A 25,424-nucleotide genomic window follows, 5' to 3' on the forward strand; every position below is an offset into this window, starting at 1 on the left:
TTGTTCGTCAAGTTATTTATATTCTGAAGATTTCTTTACTTCGGACTCGAGTGACTTTGTACAGGTCACCGTGCTAGTTTCATGATCTTTTTTGTTGAGGGTTCATGATCTTTTCTTGACTTATTGACCTGCTCAACTAATAACCATTATTTAGACCATCGATATCCAGTGTGTTGGATTGCTTTCCAAGTAAGTGTTGAATGATTGCTTAATTATCACTTTCTATGATGACTCGTGTATATTAAACTCGAATGTCCACTTTTTTTTTTTTTTTGATGAAGAACTCGAATGTCCACTTAACACCTTCTATAATGGCTTTTGCTTCGCCTTCCTTCACTCTTTCCGGATCTAGCTTATACTTGAATTAAAGCTGCATCTACTGAAAGCTAGTTCAATGTGGCAAAATGCCCCATGATGCTTGGGCATTTTATAACAATAACACAACATGTGACCACAAGAGGAATTAGTCAATAAATAATTCACTTAACCATATAACTTTAACACATTAAAATTTAAATCAAATTTGGAGGAATCAGTTCCCATATAATACACCAAAAGCTCTCCAGTAATAAAATGAATTTTTAGTGTATATGTGTCTTAGTGTCTACTTCTAACTTCATTTCAAAATACTTATATGAACGAAAAAAATCTAGCGTGCGAGAAATAAAAAGTTTATACGCCCGAAAAAAATCATCTTCAATGTACCCAAAATCCTTCTTTCTCTTCGATCACCATTATCTATTATATCTAAGTATATACGACCCATTTTTCTAATAAAGGCCCATTTGGGACCGTCTTTGAGCGCAGGCATGCAGCAAATCATCGTGTAGGCCCATCAAACACAATACGCAGAATTCAGGCCTGTTACTGCCTTAAGATAGGGTTCCACTGGCTCCCTACTACGGGCCAGGGCCAAATTCATTGACTGATCCTAATGCAATCATGAGTCAGACAGTCCCATCAAATCCTCACGAAAAATATACTGAGCTCGGGCCCATTATTCCCATCTGGACTCAACATATATAAAGTCTCCGAGTCTTTTGCCCCCACCACACGTTCGAAATGGGCCCGCATAAACGCTAACTCTCCCTCGGTCCCTTCGGTCTCTAAAGTCCCTGGCAGCACGCCCGCGCCCATCGAGACTGCCTTTAGAAGCTCCATAATATGGAGATCCTCTTCAGTTGCATCCCTCTTGACACCATATCCATTCTTCTTTCCATTACAATACATAGTCCATAAAGGTTCATCAAGGAGCTTCATTTTATCTTTGTCACCTCTTTTCTCACATTCCAGAGCTATTCTAACCATTCCGGCGCTCATTTCCTTTTGTAAAACAAAAGTTTGTATTGCTAATTCTACAACCAATGTCGGTAAACATTTTGGAGCTTCTTGTATCGACAAACTAATCCGTCCTTTACGATACCCAAATAATGTACCTGTGACACGTGAACCAGTGACTGTTCGATGATGACCATCCGGCACTGTACTGTGAATCATTGGAAGTTTACAAACTGGTGTCATTATGGGGAAGGACCGTATAACGGATCGAAAAACTCGAAATATTCTTCTATGTTTTTTCTTATTACTAGGTTCGATTAAAGAGACATGTTGGCGAGGTGGTGGTGGTGGAGGTGGTGGTGGGGAAGAAACAACTTCAGATTCTAATTGGGAGGAACCGCTAGTTTTGTTCGGCTCCTCCATGAAATGTACCTTAGAGGCTTAGAAGCAAGGAAGGAGAAGCCATGAGAGAAGGAGAGGTTTGGTAGTATTTGGTGTTTGGGCTGGATTTCCGGGAAGCCCAGTAATCTTAGCTCATACTATTATGAGACAGATGACCTACAAATTAGGTTGACAGATTCAAAACCACTACCTCTCATATATATATATATATATATATTTATGATAATTTTGGAAAAGAATACCAACCAAATCACTAAGAGATTCAAAACCCTTTTTCAACAAAAAAAAAAGAAAGAGATTCAAAACCCTGACCCCTACTAGGTTTATGAAAGGCCAGTGGTTTGTGGGGAAATAAAGAAATGTTCTAGGGTACAAAGATTAGTGTGTAAATAAAGAAAGTTTAGAAATTTTTGTTTCCTCCTCTCCCACTACATCATCAACTCCGGCTACCTCTACTACAAAATTTAGGCGACCTCCACTACAAAATCCCCGCGGCACTTTCACCATCTCCGGCGACACTTCTCTCTCTCTTATCTTCCCTCTTTTTCTCTCTTATCTCTCTCTTATCTCTATTTCCGCTGAAGGGGAGGAACCCCTTCGCCGAAGCACTGGCTTCGTCTGGAAACCAGACGAGACCGGATCTCTCGTGATCTCAATCCATACGAGATCCGATGTGACGCCCCAAGCCAAGCAGTTGCCGACATTGTCCTCCCTTTCGCCACCACCCTCGCACGGATGGTAGGAGGTTTTGTTCTTGGCGAGAGCACCACGGACTCCTCCAAGCCTCGGTACTTACCAAGCTTGAGCATACACCTATAGCCCAGGCTCCGGACACTCTCATGAACGATGTGGGACTATCACAATCCCCCACCCTCAGCGAAGAGCCGTTCTCGGCTCTGATACCACTTGTGACGCCCCAAGCCCAGCAGTTGCCTATATTGTCCTCCCTTTCGCCAGCACCCTCGCACGGATGGTATGAGGTTTTGTTCTTGGCGAGAGCACCACGGACTCCTCCAAAAGACCTCGGTACTTACCAAGCTTGAGCATACACCTATAGCGCAGGCTTAAAGAGAGGGTGTGTTTGGGAGAACATTTTTAGTTTTTCTCCCTTTGATATTTTATTCTCCGAAAAAAGATTTATTTCCCCAAACCACCCTTATCAAATAGTTAGTTGAACAACCAACTCCTTTGTATGACCTGCATATTTTGACCAGTTGACGGTCCAGTATCCCAACTAACAATTTTGTTGAGAAATTATTAACTTCAAATGTCCATTTTAATAGGTCTTTGTTCACAGAGGTATCCAAAATAGTAAATGAGTGTTTGAGTTCATGATGTAGATTGTTGCGGAAGCGGAATAACATTAGAATCCATTACTAGAATTAAGAAGAGAGAGAAGAAATAACTAAAGATAAACTAAATAACTGTAAAGAAAGAAGATGCAATCAAGGGATTTGTTTATAACTCAATTCAATGATTAACAAGACAGACCAGACTTCTCTTATATAGAGATTGTACTTTCCTAGATAGACTCAAATAAAGAAAGAAGAAAACTAGTAAGGATACTTTCCTTGATTGCTAGGACTCTAAACATGGAAACCCTAAATACTAGACTGGTAACCTATATTAATATAGTATCTTGGCCATTGGGCCTGTTATTGGTTTGGCCGTGAGGCCCATTGGTGGGATGGCCGCCATCATACTCCCCCGCTGTGGAACAACTTGTCCCCAAGTTGGTGTCTTCGTAAATTGGCTCTGCCAGACAAAACGGGTAGAAATCGGCGACAGTGAAGGCAATCCTTAGTTCCCACTTTGCTCGTGATTTGCCGAAAAGTTGAAGAAGACAAATATTGATCATAAGACCAACTATAATCTGACTCATATACTGACAAGATACTTGCAAAAGCAGTAGGAGTGCATAAAAGTCCAATAAATTGCGACATCTTCCATCATCTTTTAATTTGACGAAGAAGACCACAAATACCGCATAATTCTCTACGGAAAAATCAATCGTGAATTTCTGCATCCAGTTCGTCACTTTTACAAAAATAGCTATAAATATCTTCCCTCGTTCATCGTGGAGTTTATTAACCAAAGATCGACCAATAACTGGTAATCTGGTTACTTCCCAAGCCAATATTTCAAAATAACTGAACTTGGTGGATGCACTAATCCGGTTGTCAAAAGATAACGTAGCAAAACTCATCGTATCATTGACCTCTTTTAGAGGTGGAGATAAAACGCTTGGTTGCATTAGTCTACTAGTTATATTTTCTATTCCTATGAGCATACTCTTTTCGGTAACGTCGTTATGAAGTATACCATCTCTTCCCCCATTGCTTATTGTAACCCTGTCTGGTCGTAAATCAGATTGGATCACTAGATTCGAAGAGTATGAATAAACAGAAATAGAGTCATCTTCAGGGTCGAATTTGTAGAGGCTTTCTTGGTCTTGTATATGAGTGAAGTAGACACAACCCTTTGTTAGACCTAACTTTGTTGCCGAGAGAGTAGTAGTAGTGTCTTCCCCTATATAGAAGACATGATCACCCATACTTTTCACTTCTTCCCAAGAATAGTTAGCCATTGAAGCTGCATACTTAAGTTTGGAAACTTTTATATAGACTGTTTGCATGTAACAACAAAGACGGTAAACTACTCTCACAACCTTGAAGACTTCATCACCGCATTGCACATATCGTATTCGATTATGGAAACGTCTGAAATCTTTTTCCCATGGATGACTATTGTTGTTAGTAATAGTGATTGTGTTTACAGATAGCTCAGGCTCAAGTTTTTCAATCCGATGAATCTCATTAGCGTAAGAATTAGCAATATATAACTTGTTACTTGCTTTGAACCAAATAAGCTTATCAGCATCTAGCGAAAGCGGTTGTGTTCTCCATCTTTTTTCTCCAGGACTGCAAAACAGAAGGAGATTAGGACTTGATTCCAAATTACTTTGAAAGAGGAAGAAAACCATAGAATTGAGATTGTTTGGAGGAGATGATAAAACACAACAGTCCCAATAAAGTTGGTATTCTTCAAGCCAAGGTAAAAGAGAAGGCAACATAATTGTCTGAGACGTCGAACGATTCCAGAGAAAGCAATCACCCTCTTTCCACTTTCTTGAGTTTGAATTAAATTCATCTTCATCATCATCATCTCTGATGTTTGAAATCGGTTTTAAACGATCAAGATTAAACAAAGCAGATTCAAAATTTCCATCTGAAATTGTTGTAGCTGCGTCCATTAGGGTTTGTTTTGATGAAGATAAACATAAGTGAGATGTTGAAGATGATGAAGAAGAGGAAGAAGTTGAAGAAGTTTGAGATGGTGAAAGAAGAGGTTTTTTTTTATTATTAGGACTTGCAGTTAACAAATTTTGAATAGTTTCAGTCCATTCATTACTAGTAATAACAGAAGCAGCATCTCCTTCATGTTGATCTCCCTCATCATCATCTTCTGCTAAAAGTTGTTTCTCTAGTTCTTGAAGCTGATCCCTCATCTTTTCTTCTGAATCAGAACTCCTTGATTCGTCAAGAAGAGAACCAACAGATTGTTGTTGTTTTGGCTGTTGTGGTGTTACGGTGGTGGTGGGTTTCGGTTGTTGTTGGTGGTGTTGATCGGTGATAGTTGGTCCGTGGTGAAGCTGGTTCGGGGTGATGGTGTAGTCTCGGTGTGGTGTAGTTGATGGGAGTTGTGGTGTTACGGTGGTGGTGGGTTTCGGTTGTTGTTGTTGGTGGTGATCGGTGATAGGTTTGTTGGCTTGCCGTGATGGTTCCGTGGTGGAAGTGTGAACCGAGAGATCGGTTTTCTCCGTTAACGGTAATAGTTTAAGGGTACGGTTAGACCAAGAAAACTCGAATATATTTGCCCGACAATAATATGTGGCGTCGACGTTAAAAATCCATGGTCTTCCGAGAATAAGATGACAATTATCCATATCGACGACGTCACAACAAATTGAATCACGATAATAAGAGCCAATGGAGAACGGGAATGTGCATTGGGTTGTTACCGATAATTCCTTTTGATTAGAAATCCAACCAACTTTGTAAGGATTTGGGTGTTCAGTTGTAGGTAGTTGAAGAGCATTAACAAGTCGTTGAGAAATCATGTTCTCTTCACTACCATTATCGATGACGAAATCGCAGACTTTCTTGTTTATTGTAAGTCTTGATTTGAACACCTTATTCCTTTCTGGATGATTTGTTGGAAAAAAAATTTCAGAATTTTGAAGGCTCATGATACCAGCTGATGTAGATTGTTGCGGAAGCGGAATAACATTAGAATCCATTACTAGAATTAAGAAGAGAGAGAAGAAATAACTAAAGATAAACTAAATAACTGTAAAGAAAGAAGATGCAATCAAGGGATTTGTTTATAACTCAATTCAATGATTAACAAGACAGACCAGACTTCTCTTATATAGAGATTGTACTTTCCTAGATAGACTCAAATAAAGAAAGAAGAAAACTAGTAAGGATACTTTCCTTGATTGCTAGGACTCTAAACATGGAAACCCTAAATACTAGACTGGTAACCTATATTAATATAGTATCTTGGCCATTGGGCCTGTTATTGGTTTGGCCGTGAGGCCCATTGGTGGGATGGCCGCCATCAGTTCAATTCTTTTACATAATAAACTGAAAATCAAATTAATTTTTGAAACCACTAAGAGTAACAAGATTATAATAGTAAGTATTCATAATTTATGTGTTAAATAAAATCACTAGTTAGCAATCAATACATTTTCTATTTGTTTTCATTCTCAAAATATGTTTACCCATTAAATTCTCTCTCTCTCTCTCTCTCTCTCTCTCTCTCGATCTCTCGATCTCTCGATTTCTCGATCTCTCTCTCTCTCTCTCTCTCTCTCTCTCTCTCTCTCTCTCTCTCGATCTCTCTCTCGAGAAACTCAGAAATTTTCTATTTGTTTTCATTCTCAAAATATGTTTACCCATTAAATTCTCTCGAGAGAGAGAGAGAGAGAGAGAGAGAAACTCAGAAATTTCTTCTTCTTCTTCTTCGCAAGTGAAAACCGAGTTTGTGAAATCTGCAGATAGAGTTTGCAAGATCTGCAAACTGGATTTGCATTCTGCAATTATGCTTCCTCTCAGTCTTTTGTTAAGGGTAGTTAAAAATGATAGATCTAAAACTTTTCCCACACCTTTCTCATTTAATCTTGTTATTTTATAAAGACTTTAAAAGTCAGATTACAATGTTATTGGGATTCCATAACAGTACAATTGTTAAAACTTCTCTCTTGTAAAACTCTTTATAAAGATCTTATGTAGTTGCAATCAATATCAAGTCAATTCAATACAATCCTCTTTTCTTTCATGGTTTAAGAGCCTAGGTTTTCTTTCTTGGGGGTTAGTCAATTACAGTCTTCCGCTTAGCGAATGGTAGTACCATTAATGATTACCGTCCGACTGACTTTCACCAGAATTTAGCTTATGTTTTTAGTTTAGTTTTTTTTCAATAAGCGTAATTCTCTTATATTATTCAAATCTCGTCATTATTCAATACTTCTCTCAATAGTATTTGATAATGATGAAGACTAACAAGAACAAGAAAGATCAAAAGAAGAGTGTTTTGTTAAATTTGTGGTCATCGAACTGAAAACCAATTGGGAATGAATAGAGAGGACCTATACATTTAATTCTTGGTTGCTAGTTACCACTTATCCTTGTGGGACTATTCTCACACGCCCTCTATCGTGTGACGTGGTTAGCCTAACACGTGTTTTTTTCGGGTGACGTGGAGTAATGGTGGTTTTTAAGACTATCATGTGTGGAACTAACTCTGATACCATGTTAAGTTTGTGGTCATCGAACTCAAAACCGATTGGCAATGAGTAGAGAGGACATATACATTTTATTCTTGGTTGCTAGTTACCCCTTCTCTCATGTGTGACTATTCTCACAATAAAAATAGTGGTTGATGGGGTTGAAATGCAAGACTTAACGAGATTGCGCTTTGCACATGTAGGTGGAGAAATTTAATTATTTGAATCTAGACAAGATAAAAGGCCATTCAATACCGCCCAAGGCCTTCGACATGTCTATCTTGAAGCCTAAAAACTCTTTTTTGCCCATATGGATTTTAAAGGAATTGATTACTTCACGAGCAATAATGATATAATTTGAGAATTGTTTTTAATTGAAATGAGGAAATAATACTATCGGCTAGAGTTTAGTTATGATCCTATATCAAGTAGTATTGAGTTCTTGCGCTTCCTCTGGTCCAATTTTGTTATGGTGTCTATCCAAACAGGGGACCTCCGGTATCACGTCAATACACTAGAAAAAATTTGCGAACTTTTACCTCTGAGATGCGTGCTCCCTCGTAGAACTGGGCTGCCCTATCTAGTTTTTTTTTTGATGAAGGGCCCTATCTAGTTAGAGGTGGTAAGTGGGGCGGTACCACTAATATTCACAATAGACTAAAGTAAAAAAAAAAAGGTTTCCACTTTCTTACATTCACCAGCATACAGTGGAAGAAGACCTAGCTTTTGTGAATGAAAGCACAATCAAGGATAAGTGGGAGATAAGAACCCAAAATATTCCTCAACGGTTTGAACGTGATTTACAGTATCATGTGCCTCCTCTTCCAAAGTTTCTGGTCTGGGCATCAAATTTGAAAGGTACCTCAGAGTGTGTCATTTCCCACTACAATGAACAAAAAGATATACGTGCACTATGTAAGAACAAGAAAAAAAGTTATATGCTCTCTTTATATGCTCCCAGAGAAAATGAAATTAGACGAGAGCGCCGACGAGGTCGTGTCAATCAATACAAGGTTATTCTGTATGTTAAGTGTGTGGTCATCCAAATCAAAACCGACATTATATTCTTAGTTGTTATATCGTCTTTCTTCCACGTGTGTTGTTCTTTCAGCCTAACATGTGTTTTTTTCCTTTTTCCACTGACGTGAGAGACATGTGATTTTTAAGTCTATCACGTGTAGATCGATTTGTGATACCATGTAAAATTTGTGGTCATCCAATTCAAAATCAATCAACAATGAATATAGAAGACTTAAACATTAGATTATTAGTTGTTGGATTGCTCTTCTCTTATGTGGAACTATTCTCACTGTACTCTAATAATCATCTAGTATAAGTTTTGATTTTTTGAGAATTATTATTCCAAGTATTTATCCCGTAAAGGTATTAAATGAAGTATAAGTAATTTTAGTTCAGTAGTCTCTAAAGTTCTCTATCATGGCTGGCTTGGTGTTTATTATTGGCCTCTAGGGCAAATATCAACATTTCATGATTTTTTATTTATTATATGAATATCTCAATTTTATGATGTATCAAATACATATGAATAGCCTTTCAACAAAAAAAAAAATACATATGAATAGTAATCGTGTTATTAATGTTTCATAAAAAAATTTATTTCGCTACTATAAGTGAGAGTTTTACTAAGATTATTACTTGATGTATTGGTAGCACAGTTTATGTTCGTCATTTTAACCGATTTCACAAGAAACATCTCAAGAAAATAATGTCATATCATATATGGGCCTTACATTATTTGTAAGGATTAGGCTATTTATAGATTACAATCCTTGTCAAGTCATATAAATCATCATCTACAAAGTAGTCTGTTGTAGAAAAAAGAATCAAACGGTCGTATATATATATTTGTGATAAGTTTTGCTTCTTTTTTGGTTGTGGCTAAATCTTATTCCAAGTACACATTCTTTAGAGTACAGTCTATTTAATTGAAAATCATGTTATGCTACAGCATTGACGAAGATCTAGTAGAATATTTTGCTATTCGGACTCTTCAATTAAGTTTGAAATAATTGAGATTGATTGATTAGATTTGGTGTGTCCGTTTTGAAAATAAATAGTGTATAAACGTTTCACATTTCTTAAGAAACATAATTGTTCATATTATTTATAGAACGAGAATTCTGGTGCTGCTCACCAGTTTTAGCGACTGTGTCTGTAATACACTGTTCATTTCGCTTGAATTGCCTCTTTTTCTTCGTACTCCTCGCAAAGAATTCTTGTACTCCAATGCAAACTCTATTTTAAGTGTTTTTTCACTTGGGTGGCATGATTATTTTTGTAAAGAAATAATTAGTTATTTTGAAAATATATAATGACTTGATTTTTATTGGTTGAAATTTAAATATTCGATGAGTTGGACAATTAAAGATATCTCAAGAGGATGTTTTTGAAATAGAGTGTCGTTTTGAGATATCTTTATCCCACCCACAACACATCATTTTTGAAATTTTAGTTGAGTTTTGCAATTGGAGATGATTTTTATCTCTAAGAATCATACATGACATTATGAATTTCTAAAATTAAGTGTTGCATTGGAGATGTTGCCAGACTACTGCTATATATAGGTCTCTCATGTATAAATGGGGTGGCAAAGGAAAATAATACTCTTTAGAGCTTCCATTTCCTCGACGAAAATCTAAGTAAAGGAAGGGGTCTCTTCGATTAGATTTTAATTGGACTACAAAATGTAACTATCAAAGATCTTCTTTTCAAGAAAGCCAAAGTACGGATGAAGATAGAAAATAAGCATATTACACGGAGAATGAGTTGTAACTAAAATTAGACGAAAGAAGAACCAAGATATATTTGCTCAAGGAAGCCGACCGGATTGAATATAGAAGCCGATTCAGTACTATTTCTTACCATTAAAGTAACCGTACAACATTTACTTTCTCAAGATCAATACTTGGGCTATCTATGAACACCATTGATCAACCTAGTTCTGGACAAGTAGCTGGATCTTGATCACTAGTTCTGGGATTAGTGATCGGAGATAAGGGATTCCTGGCCCAATAGCAGGATCATCTATAGTCTTTTTTCGATTTCGAGTTTTCTTATCCTGGTTATAGGATTGTCTTGCCGGAAATTCTAATCTAAAAACCCTTTCCTTTTTTTGCACTCTCAATTTGACTCCTCCCTTTCATCTGTTTAAGTTTAAGGTCTCTTCCATCTTCCTAACTTTCTCTTTTCTCTGTTTCATCGCAGGTGGGGTGCCGGCCTACCGGCAGTGGGTTGATGATGATGAGTCACACATACAAATGGCAATTGTTCTCGCTTCATCAAACAGGACAAGTGTCATATTTGCTGACATCAGAAAGTTCAAACGTTTGGGGGATAGGATTACATCACAACCTGGTTCCATATCCCAAGGATCTCGAAACCACGCAACAGAAGGGTGGAATACCGGCGTTTTCCAAAGCCTGGTTTCTCGAAACCAGAACCATTATACCCTTATTCCATTCTCGCTGCAGCCCAATTCCCTATAACAAACACGTATTGCTGCTTGTATGGATTGCATGCAATCCTGATTTAACACCCCAACCACACTTAATTAAAACACACGCAAATTATATCATCTTCCCTAACCTTTCGTCTTCTTCCTGCAACGACACCAGCTCTCTAATGGAAAATCAAAACCAAACCCAAAGCTCTACAGAGATCACTCAACTTGCAAATAATATGGAAAAACAGTTAAACCTCCCTGCATCCACGGAAACAACCGTTGTTTTGGCAAAGAAACTTTCACATAACAAACCCATCACAAGCCTAGACAGGAAACTCATAGGAAGGTTATGTAGTCATCATTTCATTCCCCTCTACAAAATCCAAAATCAGCTTAAACGAAAATGGGAAGTCTCCTTTCCGTACACAGTTGAAGTGGTCCCAAACCGACAAAACTGCTTCATCTTCACTTTCAAAGTAACAAAAGATAGAGATAGAGTCTTAATCAATAAACCATATGTCATTTTAGATTATCTGTTAATCTTGCATGTGATGGAAGCAGACACAGACCCTGAAACAATCCCTCTAAAGCATGAAATATTTTCAGTCCAACTGTCTCCTCTTCCTCAATGTGTTCAGTATGAGTCAGATCTTAGGGTTATTACTAGCCCTCTTGGACATGTACTTCGATTCTTCCCGGCGCAATGGGGATCACTTCCAGGAGATAAAATCAAAGCTGATTTGGTTTGGGATGTAACCAAACCTTGCCCGACAGGTACTTTTGTTCAGTTAGATGATGACAAGATCAGAATTGAGTACCGTTTTTTCCCTTTCCCCAAGTCGACCTGTCTGTATTGTAGAATCATAGACCATTCCCCCTTCCCTTGCCAAGAAATCGATGAACAAAACCAGCAACCTATAGCTAGGAAGACTTCTCGTTTACCCACAACCTTGGAATCTCTCTTATATGCGAATCCTTCGCTCATCACCAGTATCAACCCTACAGCTAGTTCTGAAAAGGGTGCCTCCATTAACCCAATAGAGATTACAGAACCTGAACCACAATTGTCTGCAGGCACCACCAACACTTCTCCTATTATTCACACTACGAGAAGCCAGGAGAATACAAGAAATGTGATCTCTCCGAATTGGACGAAAGCCTTTCTTAAAGAGCCATCATCTAGATTAGGTATCACCATCAGAGAGCCCTCAGATCAATCGACCAGATCAAATGTGAGTAAACAAAACTATATAGGAAAAGGAAAAGAGCCAATTCATCAGGTAGACTTCAGTAAATTGGATAGTAGAGAAAAAAGAAAATTGCTAAGTGATGAGAGTCTAGTTAAGGGCACCATCTATGAGGATACAGACTCTTTTCTTGTAGGATTGGAACAATTATGGAAGAAGCACAAGGACAACTCCTCTTTCGATCATTTGAATTCTCCATGGACTTCAGAGTTTAGTACTGGCACCTTCACCTCAATTGGGATTGACAAACCTTTCACTTGTGCTCCTTTTTCTTCTACTGACATCCCATACATCCCCACCACCTTCCCGGATATTAACTTCGATAGCCTGTTTGGAGCAAATGCTCAAACACCAGCCAAGCAACAACCTCAAATCAAAACCAGGAAGAATCGAGCCTCAAAGCCAAAGATGATGATACATTTGAACTGCACCACTGCTCAGCCACAGCAAACAGTAACTATTCAAGCCCAGAATCAACAGAACAATTGCAATATCAGAGAGCAAGATCAGAGCAATACTGTGACTCAAATTCAGCAACCCACAAATGGTAATAGCAGCACCCCACCTTCCACAACAACTCAGGTACTTTTGAATTCAAATACTAATTACTTAGATACTTTTCTTTTTTATAACTCCTATGATATACTGTTTGATATCCTTAATATTCAAATTCCTGTTATGAGTACTTCATACCCCCTCTCCATCCTTAGTTGGAATTGTCAGGGTTTGGGAGGAAAGGTCACTAGACATCAACTACAAAAATTAGTCAGAATTCATGATCCTGACTTTCTTTTCCTCTCAGAAACAAAGAAGAATGACTCTTTTGTTATTAGGATTCTATCCTCATATAATTTGGATAACTTCATTATTCAGCCTCCTGATGGCCTTAGTGGAGGATTAGCTATTGGCTTTAAGAACCATTTCAACACTCAAATCCTGCACCAAAGTAAAAATTGGATTCACATTACTACAAACACAATTCAAGACAACAGGAAAATTTCTCTTGTTTTTGTATATGGTGAACCAAATAGTTCAAACAAGATGGATTTCTGGAATAGTATGGGGGATTACTTCAACAAGACAGAGACAATGAACTTGCCTCAACTTATGATAGGGGACCTCAACATTATCTTCCATCCTCATGAAAAAAGAGGAGGAAGCACACCCTCTGCTCAACAACTAATTAGACAACTTACATCCACTGTCCTAGAGAAGGGATTTCTAGAAATTCCGTACATTGGTTCATCCTTCACTTGGACAAATAATCAGGGAAATGACACATTAGTGGAGCAATTACTAGACAGAGCTCTAGCAAATCAAAATTGGCTCAGCCTCTTCCCTCATACCACAGTTTCTCATTTGCACAGGATAGGTTCAGACCATCACCCCATTCTACTCCACACCACAACTGAACCAACTAGAAGAAGCAAGCCTTTCAGATACAACCCTATTTGGTTCAATGATCCTGAATTGGAATCCCTCATAAGCTCCCATTGGTCCCAAGAGGACATATCCCATCCAGAGGTAAAAGTCCACAACAAACTGCTTGGACTTCAACCAATTCTCCAAGATTGGAATAAACATCACTATAATACTCTGCTAAATCAAATCAATGATATTTCTTCCCAAATACAATCCTGCAGAGACAAAAGTAGATATACTACTCTGCTAAAAAGTTTGAACTCTTTACTGGATGAACAGGAAAGGTTCTGGAAGCTTAAATCCAGAGATAAAATCATCACCTTGGGAGATAGAAATACAAAGTTTTTCCATGCTTTAGCCTCATCTAGAGCTAGGAACAACAGAATCAGAGGGCTTAAGAATGAGACAGGGAATTGGGTAGTAAAAAATCAAGATATAGAATCAATTCTCAAAACACATTTTAATTCCATCTTATCTTCAAACCTCACCACACCCCTCATGAACCTGGAAAATCTCTTTCATCATAGCATCACTGAGGAGAATAACAGCATGTTAACTAACATTCCTTCCTCTGAGGAAATTGAGCAGATAGTCCACAATCTCAAGGCTGATAAATCCCCTGGACCAGATGGTTTCTCTGCCTCCTTCTATCATCAAAATTGGGATACTATTGCTTTTGATGTTATTAGCATGGTGCAGACTTTCTTCATATCTGGAATTATTGCAGAAGACATCAATCAAACCCATATAGCCCTCATCCCAAAGACTGCAAATCCATCCCAACCATCTGACTTCAGACCAATAAGCCTTTGCAACACAACTTATAAAATCATTTCAAAGATCTTAGCAAACAGGCTTAAACCCCTGCTGGACTCCATCATAAGTCCAAATCAATCAGCTTTTGTCCCTGGTAGGCATGGGACAGATAACATAATCCTAGCAACTGAGATTGCTCAGTCTATGAGGTATCAAAAAGGCAAACAAAGGTACCTGGGTTTGAAACTTGATATGAGTAAGGCTTTTGATAGAGTGGAGTGGAACTTTCTTCTTGACATTCTCAGCAAGTTGGGGTTTTCACCCAAGTTCTGTAACCTGATCCATCAATGCATCAGTACCAGCACATCATCTGTTCTTCTAAATGGTATTCCAGGACCTCTGTTTAAACCTTCTAGGGGACTGAGACAAGGGGACCCCCTTTCTCCATATCTTTTCATAATCTGCATGGAAGCCTTTAGTAGAATGCTACACAATGCTCAATCCTTGGGACTAATACAAGGGTTCAAACACTCATCTACATCTCCTGTTGTTTCTCACCTGCTATTTGCTGATGATTGTCTTTTGTTTCTAAAAATGGACATCCCTTCTGTCCATAACCTTCTAGATCTTCTTCAAACTTTTGGAAGCTCCTCAGGCCAAATGATAAACTTCAACAAAAGTGGCCTGTTTTTCAGTTCAAATGCACATAAGAAGCATTGTAGAATTGTGGCCAGAATTCTAAAAGTTAAGCATATCAACCAGCAAGATCCTTATCTTGGAACAAATATTTTTATCTCTAGATCAAAAACCACACCCTTTCTCCCAATCCTAGAAAAACTTCAAAAGAAGCTTAGTATTTGGAAAAAGAACCTTCTTTCTCAGGCAGGAAGAGGAGAGATGATTAAGTCCTCCTTATCTGCTGCCCCTAGATACCAGATGGCTTTGTTCAATCTCCCAAAGAAGATTACAAAAGCTATTTCATCTCTGCAGAGAGATTTCTGGTGGGGAACTAAGAGTAACAACAAACCTCTCTACCTCAAGAACTGGAGTTCTATATGCAAACCAAAAGTGCTAGGGGGTCTGGGATTTAGAGATACAAAAATTGATAATGAAGCATTAAGGAGCAGACTGAACTGGGACATTAGAGCTAATCCAAACTCCCTTTGGGTAAAATTCTTGGCTGACAAATACAAGTTTGACACCCAAGCTGCTCTACCTGTCCCCTCAACAGCATCTTGGTTATGGAGGAATATAGCAATTAACCAACATAAGATTGACCAACACATCTTCTGGGAAGTTGGAAATGGACAAAGTATCAATATATGGGACAGTTATTGGATTCCAGGAATACCTCCCTTGGGCCACACAGACTCTAACAGGAACTATACTTGGGTCTCTCAACTAATCACCTCTTCTTCAACTTGGAATCTTACACTCCTTCAATCACTGTTCCAAGCTCATATAATTGACAGAATCCTTTCCATTCCTATATCTTCAAACCAAGACACCATTAGATGGAACATCACTCAAGATGGCAAATACTCTGTTTCATCTATGTATAAGCATCTGACTTTCAATAGTCCATATCAAACTTCTGTGATTGACCCTATTTGGAAGCAAATATGGTCCCTTAGAGTACATCCGAGAATACTTCTCTTCTTATGGAAAATGAAAAATGGTATCCTTCCTGTCAACCTTCTCCTCAACAGATACATGGAAAACATCCTCACTATATGCCCTCTTTGCAAAGAAAATGATGAATCTATCATGCACCTTCTCCAAAATTGCAAAGTCACACAGGAAGTGATTAATCATTGTTTACCTTCTCATCATCACCAGCCTGAGGTAACAACATTTGAGGAATGGTTCAAAGTACACTATGATAAGGGTTTAAACATCAGCTACAATAACTCCCTAACCCCCTTAGAAACCATAGCAACCATTGTTTGGCAACTGTGGAAACATAGATGTGATATAGTCTTTAGGAGTGGAAATCTGGATCTTCAAACACTATACCTCTCAGTAGATAGTTTCATCACAATCCAAACTATGAACCTGAGAACATACAAATCAAACCAAGCACCTACTATCACTAACTGGTCACCACCTCCTCAGGGCCTATACAAAATTAATTATGATGCAGCCTGGGACAGAACATCACTAACCACTTATATTGCTATTTCTGTTACGGACTGTACAGGTACCCAACTTGCCAAAGGATCAACAAAACTCCTAAGCAGATCGGTGGATGAAGGGGAGAGCAAGGCTTGTTATTTTGGCTTGGTATGGGCAAGAAGACACAACATAAATCGTCTTATTTTGGAGGGAGACTCAACAAATGTTTCCAACTTTTTGAATGGTCGACGGAATACCGTTCATTGGACTGCAAAGAAGGTCTTGAAACAAGTGAAGAACATAGCTACTTCTCTTGATCAAGTAGATTTTGTGTCTGTAAATAGGCAGTTCAATTTCTTAGCTCATAACATAGCAACTAGTTCTAGGAAGACAAACACTTGTTTCTTTAATTGTCTTCAAACTTGCACTATATCTCATTGTAATATCCTAACTTCTTATCAATAGATATTACTTTGTCTCAAAAAAGATCTTCTTTTCGATATTGTTTTGTCAGAGATGCCGTTATTTTATAATGTATACCAAACGTGAGGAAATTTAATATAAAACGTGTTAATTAACCAATATAAGGAGCTAGCTAGTTTTATTGGGACAAACAAACACCAAGAAGAGAAAAATAGATCATATAGAATCTAGTGAGAGAAAGATATCTATAGAGAGAGAGAGAGAGAGAGAGAGAGAGATGGAAGGAGGAAAAGCTAATTATTATTATAACTACAACGCAATTAATTTTGTGAAGGATGTTATCTTCAAGTATTTGGGGTTTTACTCTTTTTCACCTACTACAAAATTTATCACTTTACCATCAGATTCTGATCAAGATAGAGAGAAGTTCACAATAATCACTACTATTACTCATGAAGAAGATGATTACTATAGAAACGATGGAAACAACAGTACCCATATCCATATTACCTCTGTAAGTAGTACTACTTTCTCTCTCTCTCTCTCTTTACCACTACATTTCTCACTCTTTCTTGTGAGAACATTCTCGCGTGCCAGAAAAGCTATTTACCAATCAAGAATATAGTATTTAAGTCTTGTCCGTTCATTGCAAATTGGTTTTGAAGTGGATGACTACAAATGTAACTTGGTAACAGAACTCGGTCCACACATGATAGGCTTAAAAATCAAACGTGGTTTACATCACCCAAAAAAAACATTTGTTAGAGCGCCACACTTAAGAGAATATGTTATAGATAGTATCGCATGCGAGAAGGACAAACTACCAACAAAGAGTATGGTATCTAGGTCTTCTCCACTCATTGTCAAATTGTTTTGAGTCGGATAACTACAAATTTAATATTTTTCTCACTAAACTACTAGTATATTGTTAAAATACAGGAAGAAGTCACGACCACGATGGTGCATTCAGGTGGTAAACAACCAAATATGCCACAACTTGATCCTGGACATGGTGGTCAGAACAACGACGAGAAATCCGATTATGCAGCTTAATTTTTTTTTTTTTGTTCAATTAATGCCATCAACTGGAGCTCGATCCAGCAGCCGCCTAAGAACTAGTTGTTTTTGCTAGTATTATAAGTTCTTATGTGTAGGTCAAAAAGAAACTCTTATGTGAGATGTGCATGTTGTGGTAGTGTTTAATATGTCATATATACTCTGACCTAATAAGTGCAGGTGACATAGCACATAGGTAGTTAATTCATTGTGCACCTCTCACCTCTTGTAATAAATTTGTTACTAAGTAATCCAAGTTAATAAAATTGACATGATAATGTTATATGATCTCACATAAGGTTTTAGTATTGCAACAACTTATTAATGAAGTATTAGTGAACATAAATTCTGATTAATTGTTCTTATGATCTCAACTATCTTTGACATGAAGGTCAAAAATTGTGTTTTGTCAATTCTTGTATCATATGTACAAAAAGTTCAATACATTTATATAAGAGAAGAGAAACCTAGTCTTTCATTGCCTTTGTCGATGTTTATATCTCATTTGTAAGTTGGATATCATAGATCTCGTGAATAAAGATGATAAGAGAAAGTAATTTACTTAAAATAGTAAAGGTAAAAAAAATATCCGTTCACTGAATCTGTCATAGTAAACCTGAGCAGATTCATTGGTGTTCATGCAATATGTCTGCAAAAATCAAGTTTTAGGGTTTGAGATAGGAATTGTGATAGACTAAGTAGTGCTCTTCCGAATAAACAAGGTTCAGGAGTTCGCGAGGACCATTGGCCTGGGACTGTTCTCACGGAAGCGGGCACTAACAAGTCTAATAAGACCATTGGCGTCCTAGTCCGATAATCATGAATATTTTCAGTATCCTCGTGTAGTTCATGTCACCCTCGATGGGGTTGGTCGTATCCATCCATCACCTGCATGTAAAAATGTCATATATATAGCACAAGAGATTGCAACAACACATTACTTTTTCGAAATGGTTAGGTTATTTCACTGTAAAAAGAGGGCAGACAGAGGTGTTAGTAAAACTTACAAATCTCTCTCTTGTACAATCAGATAGTTTTCTATTTGAAATTACAACTCAGTTTCTTCACTTACAAACTGGTGCTGCTCCTTCCTGCGCATCAGCTTCGGTTTGCTTTGTCCGAGAGTTTTCTCTCTTGACAAGAGAAAGAACCAACCCATCTTTTCTAAACATTGGGGGATTACACCACCGGCAGATAAGACACGGACAAAGCTATCACCGACTATTACAAATGATTCAATTTGATTTATATGCACAAATGGGGATAAATGCACTCTGGAAGAGCTTACCACAACAACAAAAAAAAAATCAAAAAGATGTAAATAATTTCCTTGTTTACTGCTACATCAGGGGCAAATTTTAACTTATCTTGGGCCGGATAATTCAACTGCGTGAAGGTTATCAGTGGAGTCAACAATCCATTCGGAGTTCCGATGAGGAGCAAGTTCGACCTCTTGACGAACCACTTCGACCTTCTGCCACTCCTCCCATCTCTCTGCCAACCCATCACCTTCCAGCATTCTCACCACCTCTGACATCTTGGGCCTATCCATTGGTGAACCTTGCGTGCATAGCAGAGCTACCTGGATTAGCTGTTCAACTTCTGCATCTATGTAATCATTCTGAAGATCTGGATCTACAAGCATTTCCAATTTCTTCTCTTTCAGAAGCCCTTTTACCTGACACAACAAATGACAAGGATTAGCAGATTTCCTTTCCTGTGAATCTCGTTATGGTTTGACTTTTAAACTCGTTTATACTGATTTATGAATACCGAACAGACTCGACAAATTTAGTTGAATTTGTTCCAAGTCATGACCTCTTTTCAGGAACTCGGGGTTTATGTCCCCAAAAGTTCCAGGAACACATCCCCCACTACAAGAACATTTGGAAGATGATTCAGAAGACACCTCATTCACAAGATTAAAAATGAACTTTGAGAAACTAGTAGAGACGAGCGTCTGAAACTACACCCCCTTAAATAGACTAATAAAAATTACAAAAACACAATCGAGGAAGAAAGTAGATACATCACTAAATGGTCTGATCTATATATTAGTTTGGAAAAAATTATATCTATATACAGCCACAAGCAAAACCTAGTCACTGATTTTATCTGAATGTCTTAAAAGGCAGCCAAAAGCATATATAGACATATATATAGAGACACAAAAAACTACCAAGTCCCTGAATCTAGAAAGCCACAAATGTTAATCATAAAAGCTACCACATTTTCAGCGATGGGGAATTAGAAAGCAGTAGAATGTAGTAAGTGAACTCATACCCAATCAAGCAACATAACATCATCGTCATTTGCAAGCCGGGCAAGGTCAAATGCTCTCTGCCCTGTGATAAGCTCTAAAAGCATGATTCCGTACCCAAATACATCAGTTTTTTCTGACGACTTTCCTGTGGAAAGGTATTCAGGAGCAATATGCCCAATTGTTCCACGCACAGCAGTTGTCACGTGGGTATCCTTGTAATCCATAAGTTTTGCCAAACCAAAATCCCCAACAACAGCCTCGAACTCCTCATCCAACAAAATGTTTGCAGCTTTCACATCACGGTGTATAATCTTTGGGTCACAATGATCGTGCAAATAGGAAAGCCCTCTAGCAGATCCTAGTGCGATCCTTTGACGGGTTGGCCAATTAAGTGGAGGATCCGACGGTTGTCTTTCTACAAGGATGCAACGGAGTTCATAATCAGGGGGAAACCACAAACATGAAGAAATACAGTTAGATATGAAAATTAATATCATTCATGCATAAAAAGTAGGCCACCAAGACAGTAGCATAAGAAGGGTTTGGAGAAACATCCACGCATTTTCTCAAATTTTGTTGGAGTGAGGGGGTGCATGCTTCCCCTTTTCTTTTAATTTAATAGTGTAAAGACTTGGTATTCATCGAAGATAGAAGATATAAGGGTTAATATGAAAATGTCAAGAGAAAAAGGCTGACTAAATCTTTTAAAATAGTTTATAAGAAAACACTCAATCAGTTTAACAGGTGCGTCATTGGTTCAAAACAAATCAAACCAATGGTTCTTAATGGCAAACCAGTTTTACTTTGACATGAGCCAGACAAAAATTATCAACATTTGAGCTACACCAGCTTGTGGTCCTACCTTTTGTTCTATCTGGTTTTCAAAAACATTTGTTGAGAAGTCAATCGAGAAAATATGAAAGGTTAGAGCAGCACCTCTTAAGCATGATGCCACACTGCCATTAGCCATGTAAGGGTACACGAGTAACCGTTCTGTTGGGGTCATGCAAAAACCACGTAAACGCAGAAGATTACGGTGAACAGCCATGCTGATCATCTCCACCTCTGTTTGAAATTGCAGTTCTCCTCCAGGTGTGCGCTCTTCTTTAAGCCTTTTTACTGCAACTAGTGTACCATCTGCCAGCCTTCCTTTATAAACCTTACCAAACCCACCTCTTCCCAGAATATTTTTATTGCTAAAGCTATCAGTTGCAACTTGTAGCTCTCGCAAAGAAAACCTTTTGAGCTGGCCAAGGTGAACTTCAGGATCCTCTTCCGCTGCAAAGAGAAACAAGATGAGTGTGACGATGAATAGTGAATATACAGTAAAATTTCAATTACAGGACTGTAGATTAAAACACTAACCAGGTACATCGAAGAAATGTTCCTGCGGTTTCCTCCTACGCCACCACGCGAACCCAATTGCCGGAGCAGCAAACAACAATGCGGCACCTGCAGCCACTCCTCCAGCAATTGCTCCAGTGCTCGAGGCACTACTTCCTGCCATCAGATTATAATATATGGTATAAAGTACGAACAGGAAAGAACCTTGTAGGACACTCAATTTCTTATTTGTGATAAAATGCATATGGATTACAAAATCAGACTAAAGGAATCTGGGAGGGGATCAAAATAAAAGCTAGAACAAGAGTACGAAGTCCAACTAAAAGTACATAATCGGAAAATAAGCATAAATGTACCTGGAGGAGAAATTGGTGGTGGTGGGACAAATGGAGGAGGAGGTGAAAATGGAGGAGATCCTGGGCATGGTTTTGTAGTAACAGGGCCACAAAGATTTAAGTTATTAGCAAAACTGCAAAACAGGAGACAACAGTTGTATAATGTTATCAATGGCTTTCAGAAACCAAAACAGTGATCATGGCATAAATTTCAGGGGCATACCTGATGGGAGTGAAAAGTGAGAACGAACCATTGTCAGGAACTGGTCCTGATAGACGATTGTTAGACAGATCCCTGCATGTAAAAGTTACATATTTAAGCTCGTGAAAAGAATATAGGTAAGAAGGAAATCAAATTGATACTTACAGAACTTGAAGTGTCGTAACATTTGTCAGGGACATAGGAATGTTACCGGACAAGCTGTTGTTGTTAAGCCGACTATCCTTCCAAATACATCCCAAAACATAGTTAAGTCCCATCTCATACCCCCACATAATGCATTATACATAAGAGATGTTACTAGATGAACATATGTAAGATTCAGTTCCTCCCAAAATTTTGTTTAAGCTACTTCATAATTACGTATGATATAAAGAAAAGGAAAAAAGAAAATAGAAAAAGGAACAGAAGGAAACACAAATAACAACCGCAATAATTTGAGGCAAGCTTAACAAACTTGGAACTTGCATAATTGTACTTTCAGAATAAGAATATTTCCCCAGATAACAACTTGATGGCCTCGGAAGCTATATAAGATCATATAAAAAGCATAGCACAAATGATTTTGTAGAATGTGTGACTGACACCACAATGTAACCAAAGATAAAGGGTCCATTATCTGGATACTTAATCTATTTGCTTGTCTAAAGAACCTTTCATGGCCTTCCAACCTCAGTTGTTCTGGATTCATTTAGGAGTTTTCGTCTTTGTTACTTTACATTATTTATCAAGACAGTCTACATGCAAATAACTAATATGGCTACTCTAGTAAATATAAATAATGAGTCCCGCCCAAGAACATTCATTTTAATATTAGTAATCACATGAATAAACACCAAATGTTCCTTATCAACTTACCTAGGGGAAAACACTACTATACTCAACTGGATACAATTGATAAAAGAAGGCACTTGCACAACCAAAAGAAGAACTTAAGCCTAGGAACTGAGTTAGAAGAAAATGTAATCGTACAGGAAGCGCAGCTTTGCCAGTTTTCCCAGTGTGTCTGGAATTCCGCCGTTAAAATTGTTTAAGTAAAGATCCAAGCTCACTAAGCTTGTCAAGTTCCCAAGGTCACTAGGAATTGGTCCACTTATATTATTGCTGTAGAGCTCCCTGTCATAATAGGAAACAAGTTCAGTTAGTTATGAGTCTACAAGGCAAAAATTACCTTCAAAAAAAGCTATGCAACTTTTACATTAGAAGTGAGATAGTTATAAACTAATAACAATTGAAAGTTCATAAACTATAGAATAAACATATCATCTCATTTACTGGTCAGAACAAAAAGACTTCGTTGTACACATTTTGGGGGCCATATTGAAATTATTATTTGAACTTCTTTTCACATAGGGGAAAAAAATTAGCAACAAGGTAACAAACACAGAATCTCAAAATATGTTTTGGGCTACTAAAATTGACGTAGAAGAGTGCATGAATAGTTAGTACTTGAACAACAGTACAAGTGTACAACCGCGAGAATATTGAAGAAATTAGAAAGCAAAAACCGTTGAAAAGTGATTCCCCACAGATAAGAACAAGACGAGAAATCTTTTTTGACTCGTGAAAGTCGAACTTACAGGTACTGTAAGTTTTTAAGCTGCCCAAGTTGAGGAACCAATTGACCAGATAATGCTGCATTTCCGAGATCACTGAAACAACAGACAAGAGATAATTACCAACATATAAACTAATGTCCCCATAGCAACGCCATGGCAACTTGAAGCACAACATAAATATCGAAAAGCTAAACATGAAGGCGTAGTCACTTACACTCTGATAACACTATTATCGTTGTTGCAGGTTACATGAAACCATGTGCATGGATTGACAAGGGTAGGATCCCAACTTTGGAGAACATTGTTAGGATCATTTAAATTTGTCCTAAGATTGTGCAAAGCATCACCTGTAAACGAAAGAACACGACAAGCATCAGGTGGTTCGGTTCAGAAAAATCAACCATATTACCTCAATGCTCTGAAAATTACATTTAGGAAGACCTAAATCTCATTTCAAGAAGTCAACCCAAAAGATGACCTAGACATTATAATTCTCAATGTGGGACTATTCTAACAATCATAAAGAAGTTGCGGATACATTTTATTTTTATCCAACTCCAACAAAAATGCACAAACAAGGATAGAAGAACTGAGAATGTTCAAAAAATGGAGAGAAATTGAGTTACTAACCTTCCATATTAGCATAGATTGTTCTAATTGGATGAAAAAACAAGATCAACCAAAGTATAACAGAAGATGTGATATCTCGATCCATGACCTTCATGATTTCTTCGGTCAAACAAACAAAAAAAAAAAGTCTACAAAGACATGAATCAATCTCTCAGATCCACAAGAGTTTCACTAAAAGAAGAGCTTTAAGAAAGTCCTAAACCCTAACTTTTGAGCCGTTTAGTTTTGTGGAGAAAATGTTTGATTGAATTTAGAATCGAAAGCTGATCTCTGATGATCAAAGAAGAATACGGGCTTATTACACAAAAACAGTTGATATATTCACAGTAGATTCTCTTCAACCCCCTCAACAACTATGCTAATAACTTTACTTTCTCTCTCTAAAACTCCACTTTATTTTCTCTCTCTATCTTTTTAGCCTTTTACTCTGATGATGGAGAAAATTTGGGGGTTTTGAGTATCTTTTGTTGGTGTCTTTGTGAGTTGATCTCAAGTAGTATGTATGATATTTCATCAAAAAAAAAAAAAGTAGTATGTATGATGATAGGTAGCAAGGGAGAGGCTGGCTGGCGTGCTAGTGTTTAGACCTGCCCGAAGTATTGTTTGCCCGTTGCCCCAACCCTAGTCAAACAAACCCCCTTCCTTCTCTCTCCTCTTTAATCTCTTCTCTCTCTCTCTCTCTCTCTCTCTGGTGGAAATTGGAAAAGGACCTAACCCCAGACGACCCCGTTCGTTTAGTCAAAGAAACTTTTCTACGTCCACCCGTTGCCACGCCGGATATGATTAAAATTCAAAAGCCACTGCTGTATAATATGCCAACGGAATTAAAAGCCCTTCAACTATCCCTATTTAGTTAAGGGTAATTTTGTCAAATTCCTTATAGATTTTTTATATGCGCAAAAAATAATCCATCAATTCTTTTGGGCGGGCTTTGAAGAATAAAGAAAAATCTCTGGGGATTAAAGACTTAGAGACATATTTCTTTTTAGATCAAAAATTGACATAATTATTATTAACCCCCTAATCTTCATTCTTCATTATCCATCCTTTCTTCCCCTCTCTCCCACTGAATCTCACAAATTCTCTCTCTATCTATAACAAACTCTCTCTCCCTTCC

The 25,424-nt window shown here is 37.8% G+C and overlaps 2 protein-coding genes, 1 long non-coding RNA gene and 1 pseudogene across 4 annotated transcripts; 2 read left to right on the forward strand and 2 right to left on the reverse strand.

Annotated features, from left to right (window-relative positions):
• Positions 1-463: 463 nt before the first annotated feature.
• Positions 464-1,720, reverse strand: LOC147551991 (protein MIZU-KUSSEI 1 pseudogene; annotated as a pseudogene). The gene has a single exon (XR_015238934.1). The product of XR_015238934.1 is annotated as a protein MIZU-KUSSEI 1 pseudogene (transcript).
• A 9,768-nt stretch (positions 1,721-11,488) lies between these two features.
• On the forward strand, positions 11,489-16,942 carry LOC147551992 (uncharacterized). The gene has a single exon (XM_086668601.1). It carries the CDS (start codon positions 11,489-11,491, stop codon positions 16,940-16,942), a length of 5,454 nt encoding a protein of 1,817 aa, XP_086524727.1.
• Positions 16,943-17,039: 97 nt separating this feature from the next.
• On the forward strand, positions 17,040-18,249 carry LOC147551993 (uncharacterized). Its single transcript, XR_015238743.1, has 2 exons — positions 17,040-17,414; positions 17,840-18,249. It is a non-coding gene; the product is annotated as an uncharacterized LOC147551993 (long non-coding RNA).
• A 648-nt stretch (positions 18,250-18,897) lies between these two features.
• Positions 18,898-25,119, reverse strand: LOC147551994 (LRR receptor kinase BAK1). Its single transcript, XM_086672110.1, has 11 exons — positions 24,308-25,119; positions 23,892-24,024; positions 23,699-23,770; positions 23,091-23,234; positions 22,266-22,337; positions 22,122-22,193; positions 21,920-22,032; positions 21,585-21,719; positions 21,156-21,497; positions 20,240-20,634; positions 18,898-19,634 (listed from the first exon to the last, which is right to left on the reverse strand). The coding sequence occupies exons 1-11, from the start codon at positions 24,399-24,401 to the stop codon at positions 19,320-19,322; spliced, it is 1,887 nt and encodes a 628-aa protein (XP_086528236.1). The 5' UTR covers positions 24,402-25,119; the 3' UTR covers positions 18,898-19,319.
• Positions 25,120-25,424: the final 305 nt, after the last annotated feature.

This window comes from Eschscholzia californica, unplaced genomic scaffold, assembly GCF_041429995.1.
Source record: "Eschscholzia californica isolate CP2 unplaced genomic scaffold, dmEscCali1.0.p SCAF_3, whole genome shotgun sequence".
NCBI lineage: Eukaryota > Viridiplantae > Streptophyta > Magnoliopsida > Ranunculales > Papaveraceae > Eschscholzia > Eschscholzia californica.

Coding starts and splice junctions, on each gene's coding strand:
- LOC147551994 (XM_086672110.1), bottom strand. CDS start 24,401: ATGAAGGTCATGGATCGAGATATCACATCTTCTGTTATACTTTGGTTG. Junction 23,235..23,698: donor CTTAAAAACTTACAGTACCT/GTAAGTTCGACT, acceptor CTATTATGACAG/GGAGCTCTACAGCAATAATA. Junction 22,338..23,090: donor CTGGCAAAGCTGCGCTTCCT/GTACGATTACAT, acceptor TTGGAAGGATAG/TCGGCTTAACAACAACAGCT.
- LOC147551992 (XM_086668601.1), top strand. CDS start 11,489: ATGGAAGCAGACACAGACCCTGAAACAATCCCTCTAAAGCATGAAATA.